The sequence below is a fragment of the Dromaius novaehollandiae genome, chromosome 7 (genome assembly GCF_036370855.1).
Source record: "Dromaius novaehollandiae isolate bDroNov1 chromosome 7, bDroNov1.hap1, whole genome shotgun sequence".
NCBI classification, from domain to species: Eukaryota; Metazoa; Chordata; class Aves; order Casuariiformes; family Dromaiidae; genus Dromaius; species Dromaius novaehollandiae.
In genome coordinates, this window is record NC_088104.1 from 9,760,329 (window position 1) to 9,785,083 (window position 24,755).

Sequence of the window (24,755 nt, forward strand, 5' to 3'; positions counted from 1 at the left end):
ATAGCTACACCGTGATCGACTTTATTCGCTGTGAAGGGGTCACGTTTTCATCTGAAACATGTTGCAGGACAAGACCTTTACAAAGCACAATTTTTTTTTAGTTCTGTTAAAAACGTGCTGGTAACGTATTGGGTGAACACAGAGGTGACAACCAAATGTAGGTTCCTTGGCTGCGGGGATTCAAGATGCACTTTTATGTGTCTGTCATCAGTGGAGCTATTTAGTATCAGCAATCGGGAAAGACAAAATCTGCCTCTGACCCAAAGCTCGCCTGGGAGCAGGTCCTCCTGAGTGCCCACGGGGGAAGGGAAGAACCTCAGAACAGCTAAATCCTGCTGTAACCTCCCAACATCCTGGCTAAGGATGACAAAATGGTGAAAAGAGCTGACTGGGCATCTGTCTGGTTCCCGGTGCGGGATGCGCATAGACGCCTGCTCTCACCAGTGCACGAGCAACGTATAACACCTCTTTTAGCAACTGCTGTTCTGCTAAACAGCCTGAAGTGGTTAGGTTAAGTGCGTAGGGGTGGTATATGAATATTCATTGGAAAGTTTGTATTTTGACAGCAAATTGTGGCTTTTGCTTTATTAGTGCCTCTCATTTCACACGTCGGTGAGGCACACGACCTGCTGAGATCTTCACTATTTATTATTTATTTAATCTGCAGCACAAGAGGAGCAAAATTTGAAGATCCATATTAGCTAATCCAAATTAAGCCAACTGTTACGCTGTGCTTATCACTACAGAGCAAGCACAGACAATAAAATATGCATATGGCATATATTTTTTCTTATTTGATTTTCTAATATGTAGAACAGGTAATATTTGTTGTAAAATGATTGCTTGCAGGAGTATTTTACCTGGTGTCTATCCATCTGAGGTGCTCAATCTGGCCTTCGTGCTGTAGCTGTAAGAAATAGTTATATTGGTTTGCAATCTGGCTCGGCTTGTGGGCAAGAGCTCTGGGAGCGGGGAGCCACCGTGGGAAATGGCCAAACACTTTGGCTGTTCTGTCCATGAGGTACCAGCGCTCTGGTTTTTAAAGCTTTACTGAAGAAAATTGAGAGTTTTTCTTCTAGTGGGGAAAAAAACCCCTAAGAGCCGGTTATTATTACTGATTTTGGCAGGACCTTTCAACTACATAATCTGGTTCTGTAATCCTGACGTTTTGCTATCTGCGCTGAATGTGTTGTTTCGATAATCATCTAACGTGGTCTTGTTTTATTTTAGATGAGCTTGCAAATTCATCAGAAACCAGATTGTCCTTGGAAGATCTCTTCAGGAAAGAGTTCATAGTTCATAATCCAGAAGCCAAATGGATTAATGGTAAGTGTCTAATATCTCATATAGCTTGGAAGTAGGTAATCATTTTGAGTGTCAACTGTTGAATTTTGAGTGTCATTATGCAGGCATTGAGAAGGAATTGGTTAAAACGTCAGACTCTCTTGAAATTGGCCAATGTCCTGGTTTTCTTTGTAGTTCTGAATCATGTCTTCCATGAATTTTTAAGTGGTTTTGTGATTTTAGAGCTCTGCCTAGTAGAAATCCACTAAAATTTTCTGTTGATGCTACTGACTGAGTTGGAGGCAGTGATGAAGAATTGTTTTTAAGAACTGGACCTTCTTTAGAGATTTGGGAAAAGATCAGTTCAGAAAATTAAATGAAACTGTTCCGTTAATATCTGAATTTTGGGATTTGCAAACTGGTTCTGATGCTTCACGTCCGGAATGGATGCTTAAATATTTCAAACTATTTCAGTATACCTGTGCAGCTCTTAGTCATTTTCTGAAGCCTACAAGTTGTATTTAAGGCTCTATTTTATCAAACGATTTATAAGTAATATGCAAATTCCCAATGAATAATGCTCACTTTTAATGTAAAAGAGTTTCTTTCAACTCCTTTTCTCTCCATGAAATAGGTTATTTGCATTCTTTTTCTTAGCAAGAAAGGTACAAATAGCACAATAGTGTCTGTCTGTTTCATGCCATTACAACTGGATGCATATTTTTGTGTGTTATGCCAGGTGGCATGATCAGAGGCATAACAATAGGCTTTGTGCAAAATAGTGTGACCGTGTAAGTTCAGAATCAGTTTGCAAGGGCAATAACGGTTCAATTATATTAATCAGGTTTGGCATTCAGTGATCAGTAGAAATGGATTTCATTTGTGGGAAGCTATATGTTTTAATTAAATTGTTGCTTTATGATACGCTCTACAGAATGAAATGGGCATAACCAGGATGCGTGCATTTCAAAGAAGAATAAAAAGGGCGAAACGTATCAGTCTCCTTTTTTCCAAGATTCTTTTTATATATATTTTGTTTGTTGCTATGTCCTAGTTTGTTGCATCTTCATTTATGGGTCGGCTAGAATAAGTACAGTACTGTTGCTCTTCTAGAGCATCTGTGTTCGTAACGACGCAAGGATTCCTGGACTACCCAGCTGTTGTGCAGGTGAGGGCGAGCTCACGAAACAAAAGAAACCAGAGTCTTGAAGGCCAGAAAAACCAATGCACACCGCTAGCTCTACTCCTGTTTCCAGAATTCTTTGAACCTGGAAGTAAATCCACACTAAATAATTAATCTTCTAGTTTGGCAGTCAAATAAAACAGGTGTTGGTCAGATAAAAATGTAATTCTTGGTGTTTGCTTTGGGGGGCAAAAAGGAAAGAAAGAGGGGCAAATGTGAAAATTTGTCTTTTATTCGACACGCAACATTCCTTGAACCTTGAAGCAAAATGATTTGGTTTTGGTGGTTGTAAAAGAAGAATGAAGAGCCCTAGTAACAAAAAGAAGACTAGCGAAAGTGTTAACTTGGCTGTTGTGCAGCTGCGCAGTGGTTAGGGAGGGAGGGCTCGATTCAGTCCCTGCAGCTGCCTTTGCGCGGTGGCCAGGCCCTCCCTGAGATGCTCTTAGCTTCTCCTTTGAGCCAGGTTCCCTTTGAAATTGAGGCCAAAAACTTTCTGGAGTTTCTGGATAAAACCAGAACTGTGCGACTGCCAAGAATAACAGTTTTCTGTGTTTAGCAGGAAATATTTTTCCAGTTAAGACTATTTGGCTAATTAAAATCTAAAGTAGTTTTTGATGAATTTGTTGTTTTCTGCTAAATGTGCAGTTTAGCAACTGCCTTTGCTTTCACCCCACTTGAAAAATCCTGATCCTAATTGTCCAGCAAAGTTACTAGGGAGCCAATATTGTCAATAAAAGTGTTCACTAGAGGCAGGCAGGTACATACTGGAAGAAGATCCATGTGCAAGTTGTGTATAATAAGCTTGCTACTCAAAAATTATGTTAGATTACTCAGCTGGGAGCCCTGATGGGCATTAATAGAACATGTAGAATATCCTATGCATAGAAATACTTATAATTTCAAAACCCAGGATGCCCTAGCTTCCTAAGGGGCTGTGGATTGACTTCAAGTTCTTTGAAATACTGTGTAAAGTATACAGCATGCAGTCTGTTGTATTTTTGAACTCTATTCTACAGTCTGTGGTAAGATAAAGCTGCTTCTAATAACTTTGCACATGTGTGAAAAGGAAACATGGAATTTGCTGATAAACACCTGCTTTTGGTGTTTCTTTTGTGGCTCTCAAAATCCATCTGAAGAAGCTCATATGATGGAAGATAATTTTACTAGTATTGCTTGAAAAACAGAGTTTGTGGGCAATCTTGTTTAAAGCTGTGACATCATACAGTTGTTAACTTTTCCATTTATTGGAAATAATATTAGAAACATTATGTGATAGAGATAGGCCTGTGTTTTATTATCAGTATGGTTGTACTAATAGCCAGCTTTTCTGCAGTGCTATTTTTCTCAGCCAATATGAATACCAGCAAGCAGGTGTTTCCTGCATTTATTTGTCAAAGAAGCGACTAAGTCGCTAAGTGATATGCAAGAAGGAAAAAATGGGTATTTTTTTCCTCGTTAGAATATGTTGGGGGGGGCAATTAAGGAAAAATTTGGGACTACTTCCAGGTTTCACTGATTGTTTAGCATTTCTCATGAACACAGAATTATACAGAGGTTTTTTTTCTGTATTTTCTTTGAAAATCCCCAATGTAATCAATGAAATAAGTATCTTATATAATCCCCAATGTAATCAATGAAATAAGTATCTTATATAATAAGCAAGAAGAGGAGGAGTCTTACCAAGTAGCATCTCTGTTTTCTGCTTCTATTCTTATTTTTAAGGCTTAGGATAAGACTTTATTTTGTTTCTTGGTATGGTAACATTGCTGTGGTGGCTTTATATGCATGGAGAGTGAAATTCATAACTTAATACTCAGCATTCATCATTGTGGAGCTGCAGGGGAGCATTTGATGCTTTTTTTGGATATTGGCAGGGAAAGTTCCTCCTGGACTTTGCACAGGAAGACTTTTTTGCAGAAAATGAGTAACTACTTACTGCTACATTTTATTCCTCTTGGGACAGAATAATTTGTATCCATCTGAAAGTTTTATCATCTTGACCTCCTAGGAAAGAATAGGAATAGAGATTGAAAAAGTGATTCCTGCTGTAAGCAGTTTCTGCAGTGGCTAGGGAATATTTTGTATAAAATTGTCCAATCTTGATTCAAGGATTTCCAAGTGCTCGATGAATCACTGTGTTCTTAGGTAAGGTCTAATACTTAATTGCACCCATTTAAAAATACTTTCCACACTGATGTATGGAAAATTTGTGTAGCCTTATCTTCCAGCCACAATGTTATTTCTTCCTTGTTTGGAAATCAGAGCCCTCCACTATAGAAATCCTCCCTGTGTAGATACTCAGATGCTTTCATAGGTTCTGGTCTTAGATAAGAAAAGGTCTTTAAAAAAAAAAAAAAGTATTTACATTCCATTTCCTTTTCTGCTTGAAACTGAGTCTGCAATTTTTTGCTTGCCATCAAAGTTAATAATTGTGCAAACATTTAAAGCTGCGTAGGGAATGCTGTTCTCTACCCTGTTTCCCATGCGATGATCAGCTATTACCAAAAAAAAAAAAAAAAGTCTGAACTGTAGTTCTGAAAGTGAGGAAATATGTTCACATTGATTGTAATTTTAAGATGTACATATGCAGATGTCCTTTATGGATTTCTGTCCTTCTGGTAAGAACTTACAAGGAAAAGAGAAAGAAAATACCTTCCACTGTCATCTTATTTACCTAATTCTTGCTATCCATGACATTTTTGGCACTAGAAGTGCCTGCATGTTCGTATTTGTTCTTTCTTGCTCTACAGATGATGGCTAGTATTTTTCCTGAAAATAATCACTTAATAGTTGACTAAGCTTTTTTCAATTATATATCTGATTGCTTAGAGTGCATGAAGGCATTCCAGTTGCTTGGCATAGTTCTGAAGATGTTAAATGAGAGTGCGTCTTCCCTTAGCATTATTGATCTTTTTTTTTTTTCTTTTTTAAGAAGAAGTGAAAATTTAAAATGCTGCCAGTGAATAATAAAAGTACTTTAATCTGACAGCACATTGCTACTGAAAAGAGCTTCGCATTAGATAACAAAACCAGCTTGGTTTATATAGGTTTAAAAGCAACAGTGTGACATAGTTTAAGTAATTACATTTAAGAAAGCACTGTAGTTAGATTTCCCCTATGCTTTCCATTACCAAAAAAACCTGAAAGGCTTATGTATCCATCATATTGCTTTTTGTGGGGAATTTTAACTATTTTGAAACGGGGACTGTTCTCTGCTTCAGCTCTGGCATTGCATCTTATTTCATGACTGCAGGTTGCTTGGGGAATATGTTTCCTGGCTGCTAGTATAGTACGTTTAATGGAAGGAGCTGATACGTGATATATTACTGCATAGTTTTAAACTAGCTGTATCAATGTAGACTATAATCGCTCTATTAGTTGTTCATAAAGATTCATACTGGTGTGTGTATCGTTGCTGATCTGCTACTGTCAGCAGTCTGCAGCAGGATCTTGGAGCCATCCTTAAGAGCGTTTTCAGTATGCTTTTTTTCATTTCTGTTAAGTTACTTAAAAATATGTATGCTGGTCTTTGAGCAATGGTCCAGGGGGTTTGCAGTCTAATCTCTAGAGCTTTGCTGGTGTCCTTACATCTCCGACTGTCGTTAGGCACCTTGGCTGTTAATGGCAGTAAAGTTCTGAATCTTTGCTAGCCTGGTGCCTGCAGCAGGGCCCTGCGCCCCGCCGGGGAGGGCATGGGGTAGCTGGGCAGGCGGTGTTCGTGTCGGCTTGGCAATGCTCTGCTCCTTGGCTAACCGAGAGGAACTGAAATGTGCCGTTTTGCTGTGAGATTCCTGGAGAAAACATCTCCTTATGCCTCTCTCTCTCTTGTTGTAAAGCCCGGCTTTTGGAACGAGGCTTTGCGGTGTGAGTTCCCAGGGTGTGCCTGCAGTCTCAGCAGGGATAAAAAAACTGTTGGGAATAGAAAACCTGCTCAGAATTAATTTCCAGAGCAGATCATCTTCCACATAAGTTTTCAAGGCAAAGGCTCTCCAGCACTCTGCTCTTAGGATTTTTAATGCTTCTTTTATGATCGTTAGGCCATTCCATCCCAAGTCAGACATACTTTCCCTCCACCCTGGAACAAAACCAAACACCTTTTGCCTTGATACTGCTCACAACTCACTCCTGTGCTTTCTTGCCTTGACCTTGTTTTGATGATGTTTCTGAATCTCCTGCATTAGCCCCAGCAGAGGCATGGTATTCATTTTCTCAGTAATCTCTACGAGTGCTGACGTGAGGATCTTTCAGTTTCCCCGGTCATGGGAAGAAGAGTGGGTGAGGCTTAGCCTTGGAAACGGTGAAACGAAAGAGCTGTTTTGTGGAGTCTCCCCCTTCACCCCTTCACGTCTTGTTTTGCACTTGCTGTGTTGAACATTATAGTCTCTTTTCCATTTAAACACTTGTGCTTTACAGATGAACAGGCACTTCACTGCAGTGTTTTGTAGACTGTGTATTAAAGTCAGCATGGCTGGATATTACCTGGCTGAAAAAACATTACTGGTTCTCATCGCCTGTTTAGTCTCCTTAAAGAGAGAACGAGGCGGTGGCTTCCCACGCCTTTATCTGTGACTTGTCCCTGGCGCCCCGCTCTAGCTGCACACATGCTCCTGCCCTTATCTCCTTATCTCCCAGCGAGTCCGTCATGTAGACAGGGGCCTTTGCTTGAGCTGATGCTGTGCTCGAGTCCCTGTTGGCTCTGGTCTACCCTGAAAAATTAAATAAAAAGTGAGCCTTGCAAGAAGATTGTTGAATTTGTTTTTAAAATTGCGGCTGATGAAAATGGAAGTGGCTTGGGAAGGGCAGCACGTGGAGATTGCACAGTGCAACATGCCAGTTCTGGGCAGGAGACTCGTTTAAGCCATTTGGCCCTTCTTAAAGGATGCCTTTTCCCGTGTGCGTGAGGCAGATGCGGGCTGCACCGGAGCTGCACGTGCGCTGTCCTTTGCCGGTGGGTACGGGTCAAGGGCAGGAACTCATTCGATCGCTGAGCAGCACAGACTCAGCTCCAGAAACTTGCTGCTGAGCTGGAATCAATAAACAGACAAACCTCTCTGTTTGAATTACATATCTGTGTATGTAGGTATTACTCGTGTAATTTATAGTGGATATTATTAAGAGTGAAGTCCTTTTCTTTCCTAAATGAAATGAGTCAGAAGTGGCTGGGCTGGAACGTAGCCATCGTGCACAAGCATCTTCTCGGTACCGTCGGGGCCGAGTTTGGCAGTCAGATATTCAGGCTGCGATATGATGCATTAGTCTTCTGGCAAGGGCCTAGGCAGAAGTGGAGAGAGATAGATACAGCGATGCGGTTGCCAGCTCTCTGTGCAGCTTTCGTTATTTCTCTGAACGTACGTGCAGAGAGGGGTGGCTGTGGCTCCTGTGGTTCAGCCTGATGGTCTTTTCCGAAGGCCGCGGAGGTGCCTGGACCTCTGATGCCCTGGGTGGGGAAAAGCTGTGCGTAGAGGAGCAAGTAAAAGATCTGGGATAGGTCTCCAGTCTTTGGAGGCTTTTAGCTAAAACTCATCTTTCGTAAAACTCTGGCAGTTGCAAATTACACTAAGTTTTTGCCAACTCTTAAAGTTTTGGAAAATCCCCAGAAAATCAGAAAAGCCAGGCAGAGTGTCTGCAGGGCGACTGAAGCCTCTGTCGGCAACTGCGAAAGAGGTGCATAAAGGCTTTATTTGGTACTGTTGCACAGATTTATTAACGTAACTTGCTAAAAGAGTTAAAACCAGCACGAGTTAGCAGAATGATTCAATTATCTCATTAGGGAATTAAATACAGTAGTTTGGGCCTTTATTTGCTCTAATGCTGAGAACTTCTCTGCAAGTCAGTTGTAGATGGGTAACTGCTCAATCAGGGAAGGGACGTGGAGGTACCCACAGCTGGCCCAAGGCATCTTGTTCCTTTCTGTGTCCCTTGGGGCAGGGGTTGTGGCATTGCCAACAACGGCCATCTAGGTTTAGGGAGAATGCTCATCTTTATAACGTTTTTGTGTTAGGCTGGAGTTCAGGTGCGGTAGTGCCTTGATTTAGGTTTTTCTGCATGTCTCTAGTTATAAAAAGAATTTATTCTTCAATACTCTAGATGCAGAAAGCATATGAGGGAGAAGATAAATAACAGGAGGTGTATAAAGCTACAAAAATGTTAATGTGAACAGGAAATAGAAACTGAAAGGAGTGGTTTTATGTTCTAAGTAGGACTGAGTAAGAAGGCATGAGATTATTTGGTTTGCAGCTGTGTCAATTTATCTCCCACCTTAAAAAAAGGGATGGAGAAAATCCTTTACTCTTTTTTTTGGCCTGGAATTGGGGATTTCACCTTACTTCTGTAGTGACTTGTCATAAAACAAATAGCCTTTTTCATCAGTAACCTTTATCATAAAGCAAATATTTTCTTTCATGATGCAGAGATGTTTTTATGCCTCACATTTAGAGACTTGCACTTGGGAGTGAAGCTTGCCGGTTCAGACGCTGTGGTCTCTGCGGCCGTGGGACGCTTGCAACGTTGGCAGAAGAAGGTTCCCCTGCGGGGCGCAAGGTCGAGGATTGCAGTTACCTTCATCCGCTAGCTCTCTGCCCTGAAGAGGAGCAGTTGTAGTTGTAGAGCAGCTGTAGAGCCTGTGGCTCTCAGAGGCCTTGTGTGCTCCTCGCTGTAATTCTGTATTGTGTTACAACTGGTGAAATACAGTTTTTCCCGGTTGTTTTTTACTCTGGATGGTATGCAGTCTAGTCTTTGGATAGTATTAGTGGCTATTTTTACTGAGCTTCCTTCCTGACCATGCCACTACCATCTGCTGTGTGCACAATTCTTCTTTCTGCTCTCGTGTTATTGATGTCTCTAAGGGGCCTCCTGACTTGCTTGCTTAAAAGTAGGTCTTGGGTAATTTCTGCTCAGATCAACGGTGTTAGGCCCCACTGCTACATCGATACTGGTGCCAGTGTTAATGATAGTTAACAAGCATTAAACTGCGCTCTGTATTCAGGTCCATTAACTTGTGTCACCGTTGCATTTTGTAAATGACTCCTTAGCACACCTCTTCAGAAATCTCCCTTCCTTCGCTGATGCTCTTTCAGCACAAATACAACATTGTATTAGAGGTGACCTCTACACTGTCTTGTACCTCTCTTCCTTGCTTGATCATTACCATTATTGACCGCAAAAGTTTTCCCTGGGCATTTGTTTTCTAACCAGTTTTGCACTAGACATGTTATAGTTCCTCCACAGAGTACTTGAAATTTATTTTTCTGAAGAGTCTTTATTTCCTGTTACAACTTATTTCTATTTGCGTTTACTGAGACAAAGACTGATTCCCTGCTTGGTGAGATCTGTGGCGATCCACAACCAGGCACTGAAGTTAGGAAATAGGAAATCGGCTTTTCCAGCTTATGGGAGATCAAACTACCTCTTGCTACCTGTAGCCAAAAATACAACTAATCATTGCAATCCTTCTTAAAATTTATGTCTGTATTGATTTTACACTTATTCCACAACTCAAAGCATTAAGAATTCAACAAAGAGATCAATATACTTACTTGCAAAATATTTACGCAGGCAGCAGTGTATCTATCAGATGATGTATTGTATTTCAGAAGAGGCTAGCAGAATGGTTTACATTTTCTAAGCAGTCTTTATAGATAGCAACCTAATGTTCAAAGGGTAAGTACAGTAATTCTGTACGTGAACCCCTAGGACAGTGGACCAGATGCTTAATAAATCTTAGTTCTCCCTTTCTGTTGAAGGTAAAGTCTCCCAAGTGTGCTCTGTATCTTATGGTTACGCTTCTAGTTACTATAGCAGTGTCCATGAAAGAGGGAGACTTTCTTCTTCTTAGTACTACATTTTTGACTAAGAAAGCAGCCCTTAATGTAAACAGGTACAAAGTGGATGTGCTGCGTCATTATTCTTAGATACTACCCTTTAGGACAAATATATTTACTATATGGGAACAATAACAGAAAATGAAAGGGTGCTGCTGAACAGGTCTGCAAGTTCCTTCCAGAATGCCCTGTTTTTCTCCATTTTATGTGTTGACATTGGAGGTGTATGTCATGCAGATTTATATAGATATGAAGTTTTAGTTCAGTATGCTAAATAATGCAGCTGAAACTACTGTGTAGATTCTGCATGAACATTTGCTCCAAGACTCTTGTGCTGTTCCTAGTCACTCTAGCGGGAAAAGCAACGCATGTTGGTGTCAGATCTTATTCATCTCTACCAGTTACCTTATGCCTGAAGTTTAAAAATATAGCTAAAAACTCAAGCATCTTCAAAACTGCCTGTTCACTGTGGGTGTTTGCCTGTGCGCACCTCTGTGCCCGTCCCCACGCTGCACATCTGTAGTGTGCAAGGCAGGCAGTGTGTTCTTCCCTTCCCACAGCCCCTTGCTGTGTTTTCTCCCACTTATCATGACTGATCCTCAACTTATTTCAGGGACCTGTAAAAATTGCATTTATATCTGTGCACACGCATGCACACGTTTATTACGCCTTTAGTCCTTTTCCTTTGCTCTCTCTTAGTTCATTGTGTTGTATATTCCTTGATTTCTTTTTTCCTGTTCAAATGCCAGATTTCAGCGACACTGAATCGTATTTGCCATTCCTTCATGTGTTTCCCTAGTCTGTTTTGCTTTCTGTGCAGCGCGTTGTCTTCCTTGACTGTACGAACTGATCCTCTAGTAAGGCAAGTTGGACGCACAGAGATGGATACCAGCCCAAGGTCGTTCTCCATATGGAAATGCAGTTGGTACTTGAATAGTTTTGCTAGTTATCTCTTTCCATGTGATGCAAAAAGACTTTTTTTTTTTCTTTTTTTTTTTTTAATTTAATATGTTTGGGAAAGTGTATGGGCAAGACACAGATGCGTGGCCTGCTCCCAAGCCGGGAGTTGCCCCTTGCAGCCACAATTTCATCTTTGGGCATGTGCGAAGTGCAATGAGAACAAAATTGCCATAAACTTTAGATGGTTACATTTTTGACAGTCTGACTTAATTACATTTTTAATTTACTGTTGCAGAAGTTGAATGTGGCCCACGTACTGTCTGTACCAGGCAACGTAGTTGCGGTGAACCAGAGGCAACAGATATTTGCTTGTTTATCCAATCTGACAAAGTTTCCAGGCAATTTGTGTGAGATATTTGCCAACTAGTAATCATTATAGCAACCATGTATCTTTTTGCCAAATCAGTAAACATAGATTGATTTTAATCCATTAATAGGGCCATACAAACCCATAGCCTCTCTAGTGAGATAATTAAATTCTGGGCACTTTGTTAAAATAAAATTACTAAAGCATGGAACTGGGAAAAACAATCAGGTTTTTGCCTGAATTTAAATATTGGCTGTCCGCGCTGAGAGAGCTTCAACTTTATCCAGTTTTTTCTGATGTTTTCTGTGGTGTGTTCATCATGTAAAACCCCTCAGGAGAAAGGAAATCTTTAGTTTTGAGATGGTTTTTTATCCATGGTTCACAACCTACTTGCTGATGAATGAAGACCATCTTGTTTTACAGGTACTTTAGAGGGAAGTGGAGAGTGCGTTTTCTGTACTTGCAGCCTACTTCAAGCATATGGCTGAGAAACTTCCTCCCACATTTGGAATATTGATATGTAATATATATAATCAATATTTTTTTTTTTAAGTGGAGTCAAAGCTAATGGGAAACCTAAAATTTGCTGCAGATCTATGAATTGCAAATTAAAAGTTGAAATACTTGAAACTGTAAAAACATGGTCAGTGAGGAGCTGCACTCTAAGTCATAGTAAAGTGCACATCAAGCAGATAAGTTAATAGCTTTATTGCAGGAAGAGGTATTACATAAGAATTAGTAATAACAGCTTCAAAAGTCATAGTTGTTGGCCCCATCATGGAGCAGCCGTCAAGAAGGCAGCTGCTTCTCTTTCTCCTCTCAGCCCTGGAGTTAGGTGCTGGGACTTGTCTGCTGAAATGGCTCTGTTAATTCTGTAATGTTGATTCAAATATGTAGATTATAAGGAAGAGTGTTTCTATGGAAGCTTTGTGGAAAAGGTTTAAATGGTTCACTCCAACTTTCTCATATTTTGGATAATGTGCGTTTTTTTTTTAAATGTTGAAAACTTCTCTTTAGCATAATCACTTTGTCATTTCTGTTTTATTTTGGTACACTTTATATTGCTTGTGCACAGTATTTTATAAATACCAAAATGCTATGTTTTGGCATTAGCAGAGTAAATTGCTTCAACACTATAAAACAAGTATTTGAATATATACTGTTTAAAATTCTGAGGAAAAATAAATTGGAGATTTCCAGTTTATTGTAACTTGGAATAAAAAGGCATGCAATGTCCAATACTTTGTTTTCTGTTTACCTCTATGCAATTTAGAGAAGAAGGCTCTAAATCAGATTATAACTTACTCAAGGCTCCAGAGCAAGTTATAAATTATCCGAAATATCATGTTGTATTCCATTCATGGAAGTCAATTGCAGAATTAATACTATAACCTGCAGCATTTGCGTTGACTTCTGATGGGTTCCAGATGTGCAGAGATATGGAAATCGGCTCTTCTTATGAGATATTTCAAAGGTGGAAACTGGTTCTTTGCTTTCTGTCTGACTGCACATGTAATGAAATTTATGTAAGTTAGGAAAAAAAGATGAAAATTCATTTTTCATACATAGCATTGTATCTTGTTCTCCTAGAGGCAAGGACTGACTGTTCTAGTGTGTTAGTCTTTTCTTTTTTTAGCAATTTTTAAATGATCATATAGAGTGTTATGTAAATGTTCCTCTCTGTTTTTAATACTCCGTTCTCTCTTTCAGCTATTTCTTGAGATCCTATTATGATAAATTTTGTTAGCTAAAGACAAGTAGGCCTCCAAACTTAATTTTTGAAGACCTTGATTAGCCTATGCATGTTACTATAATGGGAATAATAACGATAGTCTTGCTGTGTTCTGGCATATTTTATAAAGTTAATTTAATTTTTCAACAATTTAGTAAAGGTCAGAGGAAACCAGGAGTATTGAAAATGAGCTAAAAGTGGAGAGCTTTGCCCCCCCCCCCCCCATTTGGTACTGGTTTCTATATATTTTTACTGTTTGCTATACTGTATATGGAAGCAGAAGACAGTACATTGTTCAGGGCTAAATGCCTTCTTTCCCATTACCATCTTCCGAGTGCTCCTTTACCAATTTTAACCAAACACGTTTTTTAGCATCGTTTTTGTGTATACTGTATACTCCTAACACACATCAATGAATGTTGAGCCACAGTTCTACATCAGAAAAATACTCTGAATTAGTGGTGTTAACAGTATTCGGTTCCTCACTTTGCAAATGAACCTGTTTGAACGGCAGGGTAAGTGCAGTCCTTGGTGCGACTGCTTGGAGTTTGGGGGGGATTGAGGGACACTAAAGTCTGAGGAAATAAAATGACACTTGAAATATGGTTCATTTTTACTTGAGGAGAAGACTTTCCAGAGATGCTTGCAGGAAAACAGTGTTTTAACTAGCCTGACTTCACCTGGCTCTTTTGGGGGAGTTTCTGGACACTGTGGTGAAGCCGACCAGTCCCTTCACTGAAAAATATGAATTACGCCAGAATGAGAAACAGGATCTGATCCATGAGGTGGCCCCTCAGCAGATCCTTTACTTCTGAAAAATGTCCGTTTCTTTTTGAAGGTGGATAGCCTCACTGAAAAAGGGGATAAGCATCTCTCTGTGCTTTCCTCAAGAGCTGGTCACGGCACCCTCATGGTAGAGGGGATATTGCTCACTGCTGTGCCAAAGTGTTTCCTGAAATGAAGAAAGAAAAGGTGAATTTGTTTTTATTTCAGAAATGTCATCAGTTCACCATCTTAATAAATACATGAGTAACTGCATGTTCCATTTAGATAATCTAGGTGTCCACCAGCAGACCGCTTTTGGTGCAAAATCTTACTGCTTATCTAGGAGAGTATTAAATAAAGGGCCGTAGACAAAAATCGTCTGATCGCATCTTCATCAGGACAGCAGTGAAAAGTTATTTCAGTGATGGGAATTCTGAAAGCCTTTTGGAATGACAACCTTTAATTATAAGGGTAATTATTTTTATTGCATTTTACAATGTATTTTTCTAACGTAATAGCAAACTGATTTCCTGCATTCAGGCCTTCCAGTGAAGGAAAAATCTCTTCTGAGTGCATAATTTGAATTTAAATGAATGCAAACCTTTGTACGCGGCTTGCATAGCATGGGAGTGATAACTTAAGAAAAATACAGCTTTGTGACACACTGATTACTTTTGTAAAGACAGAAGTATATTCTCTCTTTGATGAGTGTGTCTAACTTCCATTAGTGCTAATGGGAGTTGGGCATTTATGCTTTGAAGAGCCTGCACTCCAATTAATTATAACACTTTAAAGAAAATGTGAGATGTTATTAAAGGTAGAGATTCCATTGTGTGTAAATCTATTTTTTATTTTTTTCCCTGAATTTCTATCCTGTTCTCCTTCTGTGAATGCTTTAGCGGTGACTGACGTATTGTCATGAAATCTTGTAAATACCAGTATTGCGTTTAGTTGCAATCGCGCTGTGACACATCGATGGTTAAAGTCATCTCACGTCTAGTTCTCCCTGAGATACCAAGCCCACCTCCTGCCTGGCCGGGGCTCTGGGCTTTTTCCTGGTTGCCTTTAGCTGACAGCTGAATAACTGTTCCAGGCAAGTCGTCAAGTCAAGGTTACGCTCAGAGCAGGTTTTATCTGCCCGAAGCGGAGGCAGGCGAGTGAGCTGCCTTCCCAGCGTCCTCCCGAAGGTGCGGCAGGGACACCTGCAAACGGAGCATGTTGAGCACTTTGCTGTCTAAGTAGGGGTGTAAATGGCAGGAGATCAGCGCGCGGTGGAAGAGAATGAGAGCACGGCTGTATGTATAGCCATCAGGTAGACCAGAGAGACCTAATTATTTTTTCCCCAGAAGCAGCTTATTATATTGTTTTATTATCATTATTATTATGTTATTATTATTATATTATTATTATGTTAGTCTCCATCTCTTCTGCCTGGTGTCTGACTCCCCGAGCGCTCCGTGGGGACGTGGGACGGACCCGGCAAAGGGTGAGATGCCGCCGCGGACAGCAGGGACAAAGGCGCCGCTCGGACTGTGCTTCATGCGTTGCAGATCCCGGGTGCCATTACGTCCTGGTCGATACCGTTTGCAGATTTATTCTTGTGCACCCGTGATGTAAAATTGGCTTGTTTGCTGCAGCGTTGGGCAAGGGTTTGGCTTCCATGCTGCGTGTCCTTCGTCTGGCTGATGCCTTCAGCTCCGTTTGCGGGTACCGAGTCGTTCTGTCTGCTCTTTCTTAATAGCCAGTGCAAGTACTTTCCACGTGGCGAGAGTTTTATTTCTGTATCTGTGTATATATCTCCACTTTCACGACAGAGCAATGATCTCTTTTAGTGGCTGAAGTCAGGCTTTGCTCGCCTAGGGATTAGATGGGGAAGATCCTGGCCGATCGCCGCCGCGGCCGTGGGACCGTGCTGCTGTGAGGCTTCACCTCGAGCATGTGATTTTCATCACAGCAGAAGAGCAAGTCTCTATGGGGATTTAGCTTTCCTTCCCTAATGCAAACAAAAGGCACTCTCAAAATGTACGTTTTTTTGTTTTATCTGTTACAATGGGCAATTAATCTAGACACAGTGAGGAAACTGCGCTGATAAGGGTAAAAGCTGGCACGTATCTTTGTAATTTGTATTGTAACAAAATGAGAGATATAATTGCAACAGAGGAGGATGTTTAAATAAAATTAAAGCTGTGATGAGCTGACAAAGGGAAGAAACTGTGAAATTGAAGGATGGCACTTTGTCTTATTTTCACACAGCTGTGAAATGGAAAAAGACTGTCTCAGTGGCACGTCTTTGGTCGGGAAGGATGAGCTGTCAGCCCCAACTACAAATTTCGGGTTTTGTATTTGGTTACGACCTAGCAATTGTACTGTTAGGACACAGCTTTGTCTGTGATTTTCCTGCTTTTGTTGTACTTTAACAAAACTGGAGAACGGGCTAAAGTGGTTTTATTTAAAATGGGAACAGATTGGCTAAGCTTGCTTGCTAACCTGTATTGAGGCTGATCTATTAACTGTACATATTAGATACATTACGTCCAAATATACCTGTTTTTGCCTACAGATATTATGTTTAATTAAGACAAGGAGCTTTTAACGCTTTGTCAGAAACAGAGATTGCCTCACGGGTGGGTTAGGGGTGCTCAGGACTGTGACGTCCCTTTTCTCCTGCAAAACTGCCTGGCAAAGCTGAGCGTGGGGATGAAGCAGTCTTTTTTCTGTGCTCGTACACTGAAACTTTATTTCAAATGAAGAAATGAGCACAGTGTAAATCTCTGTTTGGTTCTTCACTGCGCCTGTTATGTGGCTATCATCTTTGCTCTTTAAAGGGCACTTGGGTGTTACAGTGAGTGTTTTCATTTAAAAAGATTCTTCTGTGGAGTGAAGTTGATGTGAACCAGTAAGTCATTAGCTAGTAGCAAGCTGCTGTACCTCCCTTTGCTGCGATGCAGACAGCCCTGCTTCTTTTGAGTGGGAGTCTCTCATTTCTGGAAGCATGGAAACAACGACCTCAGTAAAGATATGCATCATCCAGATAGCACGTTTTCCTCCATAGGTATTCAGGTGCTTTATCAATGAGGAGCAAAATCACTATCCCCAGCCTGATGCAAGGAAATTAAGGCAGAGCACTGAAGATGTGAAAGCTGCAGTTGAAGAGAAGAAAATTATAAAGACTTTATTTCCAGGGCTGAGATGGCAAGAGAGAACTTGGTTTTGGCTCTGTCGGTGCTAGCGAGCGGCGTGGGCGACCGGAGCGGGCTGAGTGCAGGGCTGGTGCTGGGCCCGGCCGGCCTGGGGTGGGGGATTTGAGACCCGCTGCAGCCTGGTCCCGAGGCTGCAGGAGAAGCAGGCGGGTGTCTGGAGGGCGTCCCTGCCTCCCGTCTCGCCCTGCGGGAATCGCCTCTGCACGCCGAGGTGGCTCGGGGACGCCGAACGTAGCGCCGTAAAAGCGGGCAATGGAGGCGTTTGTTCCAAACGTGCTTTTCCAATCTGAGCTAAAATACTGATTTAGAAGTATCTTTGTATTTCTGCATGGCTAAGTATTAGGAAAGACATCATCTAAAAAGGCAAAGGAGAGGAGCGCTGAAATGGGCCATCAGGGATGCTGTGGGCTGTCTTCCTGGGCACTCTAAAAATCATGTTAGACAAGTATCTGCAAGGGGTTGTTCAGGTGTAGTTGTCTCTGATCTGGCCATGAGAAGCTGTGGGAGGAGAGCGACAGAGGAAGAAGGAGTTTGAGGGAGTGGAAGAAGTTATTTCTTGATACCTCTTCCAGTCTCTGATTTTTAAGTTCAGAGACTTTTCCTAGTATCACAGGAGAAGCGAGTGTTCCCGGGAAATGAACTCGGATCCTTCACTCCCTTTCTTATGTTTTAATTATCTCAGGAGGCTTCTCCCCCTCAGGAATATTGATTAGCTTGTGAAGTCCGTCAGGAACCTTGTTGTGGTGATTTGTCTGTTTTGCGTGTTACGGTGGTGGGTACCTTGCAGTATCAAACCTTCGGAAAAATATGTTCCAGGAGTGAAAAAGTTTTCAGCAAAAGAATAGAGTGACTTTACCCAAAGCTCTTGGGTAGCAATTAAGGGTAAATTACATAGTATGTATAATAAATCCTAAGGATATGCCTAGACTGCTAGTCTGTTTTAATTGGCCTTAATTGATTACCAAGAATAATCCACAAATGTTTGCGGTATGTCTAGACTAATATTTACAGTTGTGTGTAACTCAGTGTAATGACTGTTTAATTCATTAGTGTTAAAAGGAGACCTTGTGCTGAATGGTCTTTTCCCACTCGATATCGTGATAACGCTGAGGTGTCGAGGTGTTTAATCTGCAGTCACGCGGTTAATCACGCGAGCACTCGAGCGCGATGATTTTCATGAAGCGGGATGGAAGATCTGGCCTGCATAACGTTGTCTGATAAAGCCTGAATATTCTGAATTACAGGACAGATTGCAAAGCATGTTTTTCTATCTGTGCTCCTTTTTCATGATTGAATGCAAAAGAAGAGGTGTACTTAACTGCCTGATGGAGAAAGACTTGTTGTTACAAATTGTTAAGTTTTCCTTTTTAGGTACCGATCTCTATATGTGCTTTATTTTTGCTTATGCTCAAAACTCTGCATGAAAATTATTTTTAATTAAGTTTCTTTAAATTAACACTTAGGTAGAAAGTTATTTTATAAAGTATACACAGCAACTGACATATTTTTCACTTGAGTTTCTTGGGAAGTGTTGATTATGATATTTTTACAAAGGATGCACTCACGTTTCTATTGAATGGAGCATTTTAAGAATTAAATACATATTGCTGGATGTCAGCTATCTCTTAATCCAGCCTTGATACATAGCAATTTTTCTGTTGTATGACATTTTTAAATATGGAATTCTCCAAAAAGTCAAAGGCAAAAAATTTGAAGTCAGCCTGTCTAGACCTGCAATTCTGTTTTGGTATCAAGGTATCTCTAAAATGACCTATCGCTTAATTTTCACATACAACTGGGGTTCAGTGTCTAAATGCCAACACTTAGCCCTTTGCCTCCCCCGCCAAAAAAGTGATTGTGCCACGTGATGGCCAAAAGGTGGAGGGAGTCCAAGTGCTGGAGCTTGGAGCGAGCTTCAGGGGCTGCGCTGCACCTCCGTGCGTCACCCTGCCCCTGTGTGCCACCCCGTCAGCGACAGCACGCTGAAGTTTAGGAGTTTAGGCCAGGCATTAAAAAAAAAAAAGAAATGTGCAAAAGCTGTAGAAATTCATAAAAGCCACGGGAGCTTGGATTCCGTATGTGTTATTCAAGGAAAGGGTTTCTTCTTGAAAAGCCAGAAGTTTTTACGCACATCGAAGCACCCAGTGAGGCAGAGCTGCTGCAGCCCAGCGAGCGCTCGCTGCCGGTGCCCTGCTGGCCCTGTGTCGGCCAGGTAAGCAGCGCCTTAAATCTTTAAACGCATCTGGGCAGCAATTGCCGAGGGAACTGCTCTGCAGGAGATGTCACCTGCCCCGGGGGAGGTAACACGAGGCAAACGCCTTGCCCCGTCGGTGGCGAGGGATCACGCGTTCACAGCGGTGGGATGCGCGTGTAGCCACATGGGAGCATGTGCAAATTTAAAACCAAAGGATGAAGCATTTGGGACTGGGCTGTCTTTCCTCTTCCAGCTCTGTTAATAGTTTGGAGGATGGATATGTATTTTGTCTCACTTGCAGTGGTTTCATAGCAGCGCACCTACAGAGATTTTAAGCGTTACTCTGGTTTTACCTGCAGAATCACGGTCCCTGGCTTTGTCCTTATTTTTCTTTGGTTGCTCAGCAAACAAGCAGATGGATCCAAAATGCCGCGGGTGGAAATCCTGGTTAGTTGTGCAGAACGGCAGGATCGTCGCACTAGTGCGCGCAGGGCCGAGAGAGGAGGGAGGCGAGCCGTATAGCCCGTACGAGTAGCTGCTCGCGAGGAGCTCGGCTCCCTTCCTCCGAGCGTGGTGCGGCGTGCTGCGCGCCTGCCTGCCGAGAGCCCCTGCGCTGACGGCCTCCCTCCAGCACCTCTAACGTGGTGGGGAGAAGCGCGGATACCCTTAGGTGAGCGTCCCGCTGAGATGCGGGATTAGTGATGGGTTTCACGGTCGGTGATTCTCCCTGAGGTTACTCGTTTTTTAGCCTTACTCTTCACAGTGGGAATCTTTAAGTATTATTTTGATGGGGAAATAATAGTGTTTTTTGACAGAAGGAAATCAATAAAATGGCTAAGGTGAAACTGTTAGGGCTGCGTTAAGTTTTTAATTTGGGAATTCATGTGTTGCATGTGGTCTTGCACAGCCAAGGTTTGAGATTCTGCGGTCCACCAGCCCCACGTGATGGGACAGTGGGATGTCGGTCGTGGCTGGAGGTCAGGAGAAATGTCTGTAAATCAAATTACTAAAACTTGATTCTATTGATTATCTTACTTTTTCCCATCCCACAGTGAGGATCTCCATTTTCTAATGATCTCGTAGAGACGCCTGCAAAAATAGTCCTTGTCTTAAAAGTTTTGCAGACTAAATTTGGATGAAAGTCCAAAGTGATTCAGCTCAGGAGCACTAATGAGTAAGATGAATAGTTGCTTAGGTGGTTGGGGTTAAGAGGAAGAATACGAGACTGTGCAAAGACAAATGCCTGTAAATAGGTCTACTTGTGCGAATTGCCTCCGTCTGTGCATAGCAGATGCGACGAGTGACCGGTTGCCCAGCTTGGGGCTCCTGAAGGGGTGCTGCTTAGAGAGTTTTCTGTTCAAGAAGTGTGGTTTTTCTTATTAAGAACAGGTCTTCCGTGACATAAGGTGTAACAGGTGTCTGACAGGGTCTCTCTCTGCAGATATTTTTAATGAGTATTTCAGCTCTCCCTGGACAGATTGTTGAAGGACTTTTGGGTGAGCATTTTTTCTCTTTCTTCTGCAAGTTTGATGATTGCCTAATAAGTCATTTGCTGGAAGCCACTCATAAATCAGAGCCCTGCAGAAGTGCTTCTACCTTTTGTCAGGATACGTCAAACTTGAAAGTAGTGGGTTTTAGTCCAGATTGAAACCTTTAGTAAAACCTAAACACAGCTTAATTCTAGACACTTGAAGCATGATGATTCTGTCTTGCCTGAACAATTAGTACTACAAAAGCTGCTGGGAAAAAAAAAATGTGTTTTCTTAGATTAAAACGAAATATATGTAAAACATGGTCAGATATATAATACATATGTAATATGTATATAAAAATAACCATTTATATAGGTTAAGAGGGTCATGATGTCTTCTGGGGAATTAGGGGCCTTCGTCCAAGGTAGATCTTTAAAAAGTGTATGCAGAACGCATGTCAAATTAAAAAAAAATTCTTTAGGCTTGTGAAGGTTAATTTTTTTTGATTTACCAAGAACATAAAGATGGGTGGTCTGTTCTTATCTAGAATGCTATGATCAGGTAAGCCCTCTTGTTTCTGGGAAATACTGTCCCACTTTGATCCTGATGCTATTATTATTTATACGCTAGCCCTATTAAAGCTGGGAGGACTTCTGCCATTTTATGTGAGGTTATGCGCTCACCATAAATCAAACTTTGTACTGCCAAATCTTTGCTGAATCTAATGACTACATACCTCAAGATTTCCTGCGACAGCAAGATCAACGGGTTCATTATATGTTTTGTGAAAATTTTATTCTGTCCGTATTATGTCTCCATTTTAATATAATCAAGCAAAGACTAGTCTTAGGGAAAGAAAACAGTATGAAGGACTGTCTCTATTGTTTTTTTTTACTGTACCTGAGGCTTTATTCTATCCTCTTTCTTCTGAATTATTTTCTCTGTAATTTTTTATAACTGGAAAATACATTTCTAACTGTATTCTGCTGCTTTCTGTGGATCTGTTGTGTCCTAGGTATAGAAAATGAATTGAAAACTTGCCTCTATGAAATGGCATTTTAACATACATTTTTTAATACGTCCCTTCCCTTTATCTGTTTTGACTGTCATAGTCAGATCCTGTATTGCCCTGGAAATGCCGTTTATCCCATTCTCTTCCCTTTTGCTCAGCAGTCATAGCTAGCTCAGGATGCCCCGCATATACCAGCTCCCCCAAAGGTCTTTCCCATGTTCACCCGCTTGGGCTGCACTGTGCTGGTGGTGTTTTGTGCCTGGGTGTGTGGAGGTGTTTTAGCACTTTACTAAGTAGAGGGGAGAGTTGAAATGCATTATTGATTTCTTAATATAATCTGTTGTCTAGCCAGAGCTCTCAGGTGTTAGGGTATCAAGCTTAGATGCAACCTTGTGGCTTCACCTGAAGAAAAACCCCAAGCCCAGTTTCATTTGGGCACATCCCAGCGGATGTGGGCTTGGTCAGCCGACCAAGCCGACCATGGCAAGAGTGCGAAGCTTCTGGGATGGTCCCCATTTAAATCAGAAGGAGGTAGTGACTTCTGGGAAGCCACTGTGGGAATTAGGGGCAAAGGCAGGAGGGAACTGGGATTTTTGCCTTCCTTGTGGCCGGGACCTCCTTCCTTTTGGTGTCTGTTCCCTTAAGTGACAGGCTAGTCCCACAAATCTTTTGGATACTCCAATACCCTTGCATTTGTCTCTGGGCATTTTCATTTTGCTGCCTGAGCTGTTGAACTGCTCCTCCAGTCACCTTGGGAGAAGAGGCTTATTTCGGCTTAGCTAATGAAATGATGAACTATTTTCATGCAAAATACCCTTCTTCTCGTTTTTGTCAGTGTTTCCCTGCCGGCCCTCTTGCTGCCCTTGGAAGGATAAGCAGACAACGCTGCCTCTTTGATGCTGCCACTAATGCATCTGGCAAAGTCAATTTTTTTTGTTGATACACCTGAACTTTCCTGGTGGCATCACAGAGACTGGTCATTGCCAAAGCTTGTGCTCTGGGTTGCGTGAGAAGGAATCCCTCTAGAGATGGAGAGTAAACTGCCTTGCTCTAACTGTGTATAGAGTAAAGGAGAAGAAATGGTTGAGAAATGGGAATCGAGATAAGGGTAGGAAACAGAAGAAAGGGAGGCAAAGTCTGATACGCTCGTCTGTGGGCAACCCCCTACCCTGCGCAGTAACGTATGTATGCTCTGGCCCTAATAGGGAGAAAACTTATGCAACCTAAGTCTTTCTCTTTATTCCTTAAAAATCCGAACTAAACCCAATCTGTCCTGTGGGAACTACTGAAAGTCGAACTGCCAAAAGAACAAAGACCAAGGGAATTCTGAAAGTCTGCTACAGCTTTCTCTATTGTCAGACTAATTCATATTGATATTACTTGAATATTGCAGTGACGATCAGGGATGCAAAACCCTCAGAAACAGCTGAAACAGGTATTTAGAAGAATTTTCACAAATTACATCTCTGGGTTAAAATAATGAGATTCAGGAAATCTAGGCTCTGTTCAGGAGTTTAACTTTTTTTTTTTTTTAATTACTTATTTAAATAATCACTTTATTGCAAAAGAGCAAGTACTGTAATACTGGTGATGATGGACTATCATCTTGTTCCATCCATCATTAGTTCTTAGAGTTTGACTTTTAAAAGTGAAATGTTGTCAGTGATTAAGATTACATAAATATAGTTTGCTAAAGGTTGTAGTCCTAAAAGATCTGAATTACCAAATATGGGAAGGTCATTCAGTAGGCTTGTGAAGGTCAGTCTCCTCTTTTTAATTATATTAACTTTTATATGTTTCTATTTGCTACTGCATCTGCTTCGTTATTTTATTTTGGCAATGTCATGATCTATAACTCTCACCATATAATTTGGATAAATAATTATTATGTTGCAGAATTCAAGAAAAGATCAGGCGGTCCTGAATCTTTGAGCATCCTCTGTCCAAGATGATGCAAATAATTTCCATTCGTTGTCATTAACTTTAAACTTCTGAATTTCTTCCAAGGTTTCTCTGTCTTTACTCCAGCCATTTGTCAGGAGGAAATAGCAGGAGCTTTTGATTAACACTCAGCTGTCTCCTCTTTTGTTTTACTGATGGTTTCTACTGTCGTTCCCCTCATCACCTTTGTGTAGGCCCAATGTTTTCCCCTTGTTGGAAACTGCAAAATCAGTTTGATTCAAAGTCGTGTCCAGTGGTGCTGTGCCAAGGGGTTGGGTAGCAAGCTTGCTAGGCAGGAGATGTGCAATGAACCTTTCGTTCTGGACTTTATAACATGTCCTCCACGCTTTTCCGCAGTGTTTGTTTTTCTCCAGGCTCTGATGTGTCTGCAGTAGCATGGAAGTCGTAGGGCACGTGCTTGAAACGTCACAGGGAACCGCTCTGCCCATAGGGATTTGGACCCGGATTTTCTGTTTCCCGGACAAACGACACAAGTACCACCCTCTGCGATGTTCTGGGGCGGGCGTCTTTCAGTGATTCATGCTGCAGTGGTTGCATTTTGCCCAAACTAATTGATTACTTATTGATCCCGAGTGCTGCCCAGGTTATCCTAAGCAGAGCGCTTGACGAGGAGCAGGGAGCTTGACCCCCACGCTGGACGTCAGTCTGCTTTACGTTTTGTGCAGCCTCCTGCTTTATAGGTCAAAATTCACATAATTTGGGCAGGGAGCCTCATGCTGGTTATTTGATCATCTGAAATAACAAATAAGCATGGATCAGATGGGATCTTTGAGGGGTTTTAAATAGATTGAGAGTGATCTGGAGAGCCTTATTTGTTTCCATGCTTCAGACAAGTGGCAGAACCCAATGCTCTTGAGATGAAAG

At 41.5% G+C, this 24,755-nt stretch overlaps 1 protein-coding gene across 3 annotated transcripts in view; it reads left to right on the plus strand.

The window, feature by feature from the left end:
* Positions 1-24,755, plus strand: part of DPP10 (dipeptidyl peptidase like 10) — a 280,467-nt gene that overhangs the window by 59,487 nt on the left and 196,225 nt on the right. For all 3 annotated transcript variants that reach the window (XM_064514641.1, XM_064514640.1, XM_064514639.1), the window contains exon 3: positions 1,231-1,326. In XM_064514641.1, the coding sequence (XP_064370711.1) occupies positions 1,231-1,326 (96 nt within the window). The remainder of the gene's footprint in view (positions 1-1,230; positions 1,327-24,755) is intronic.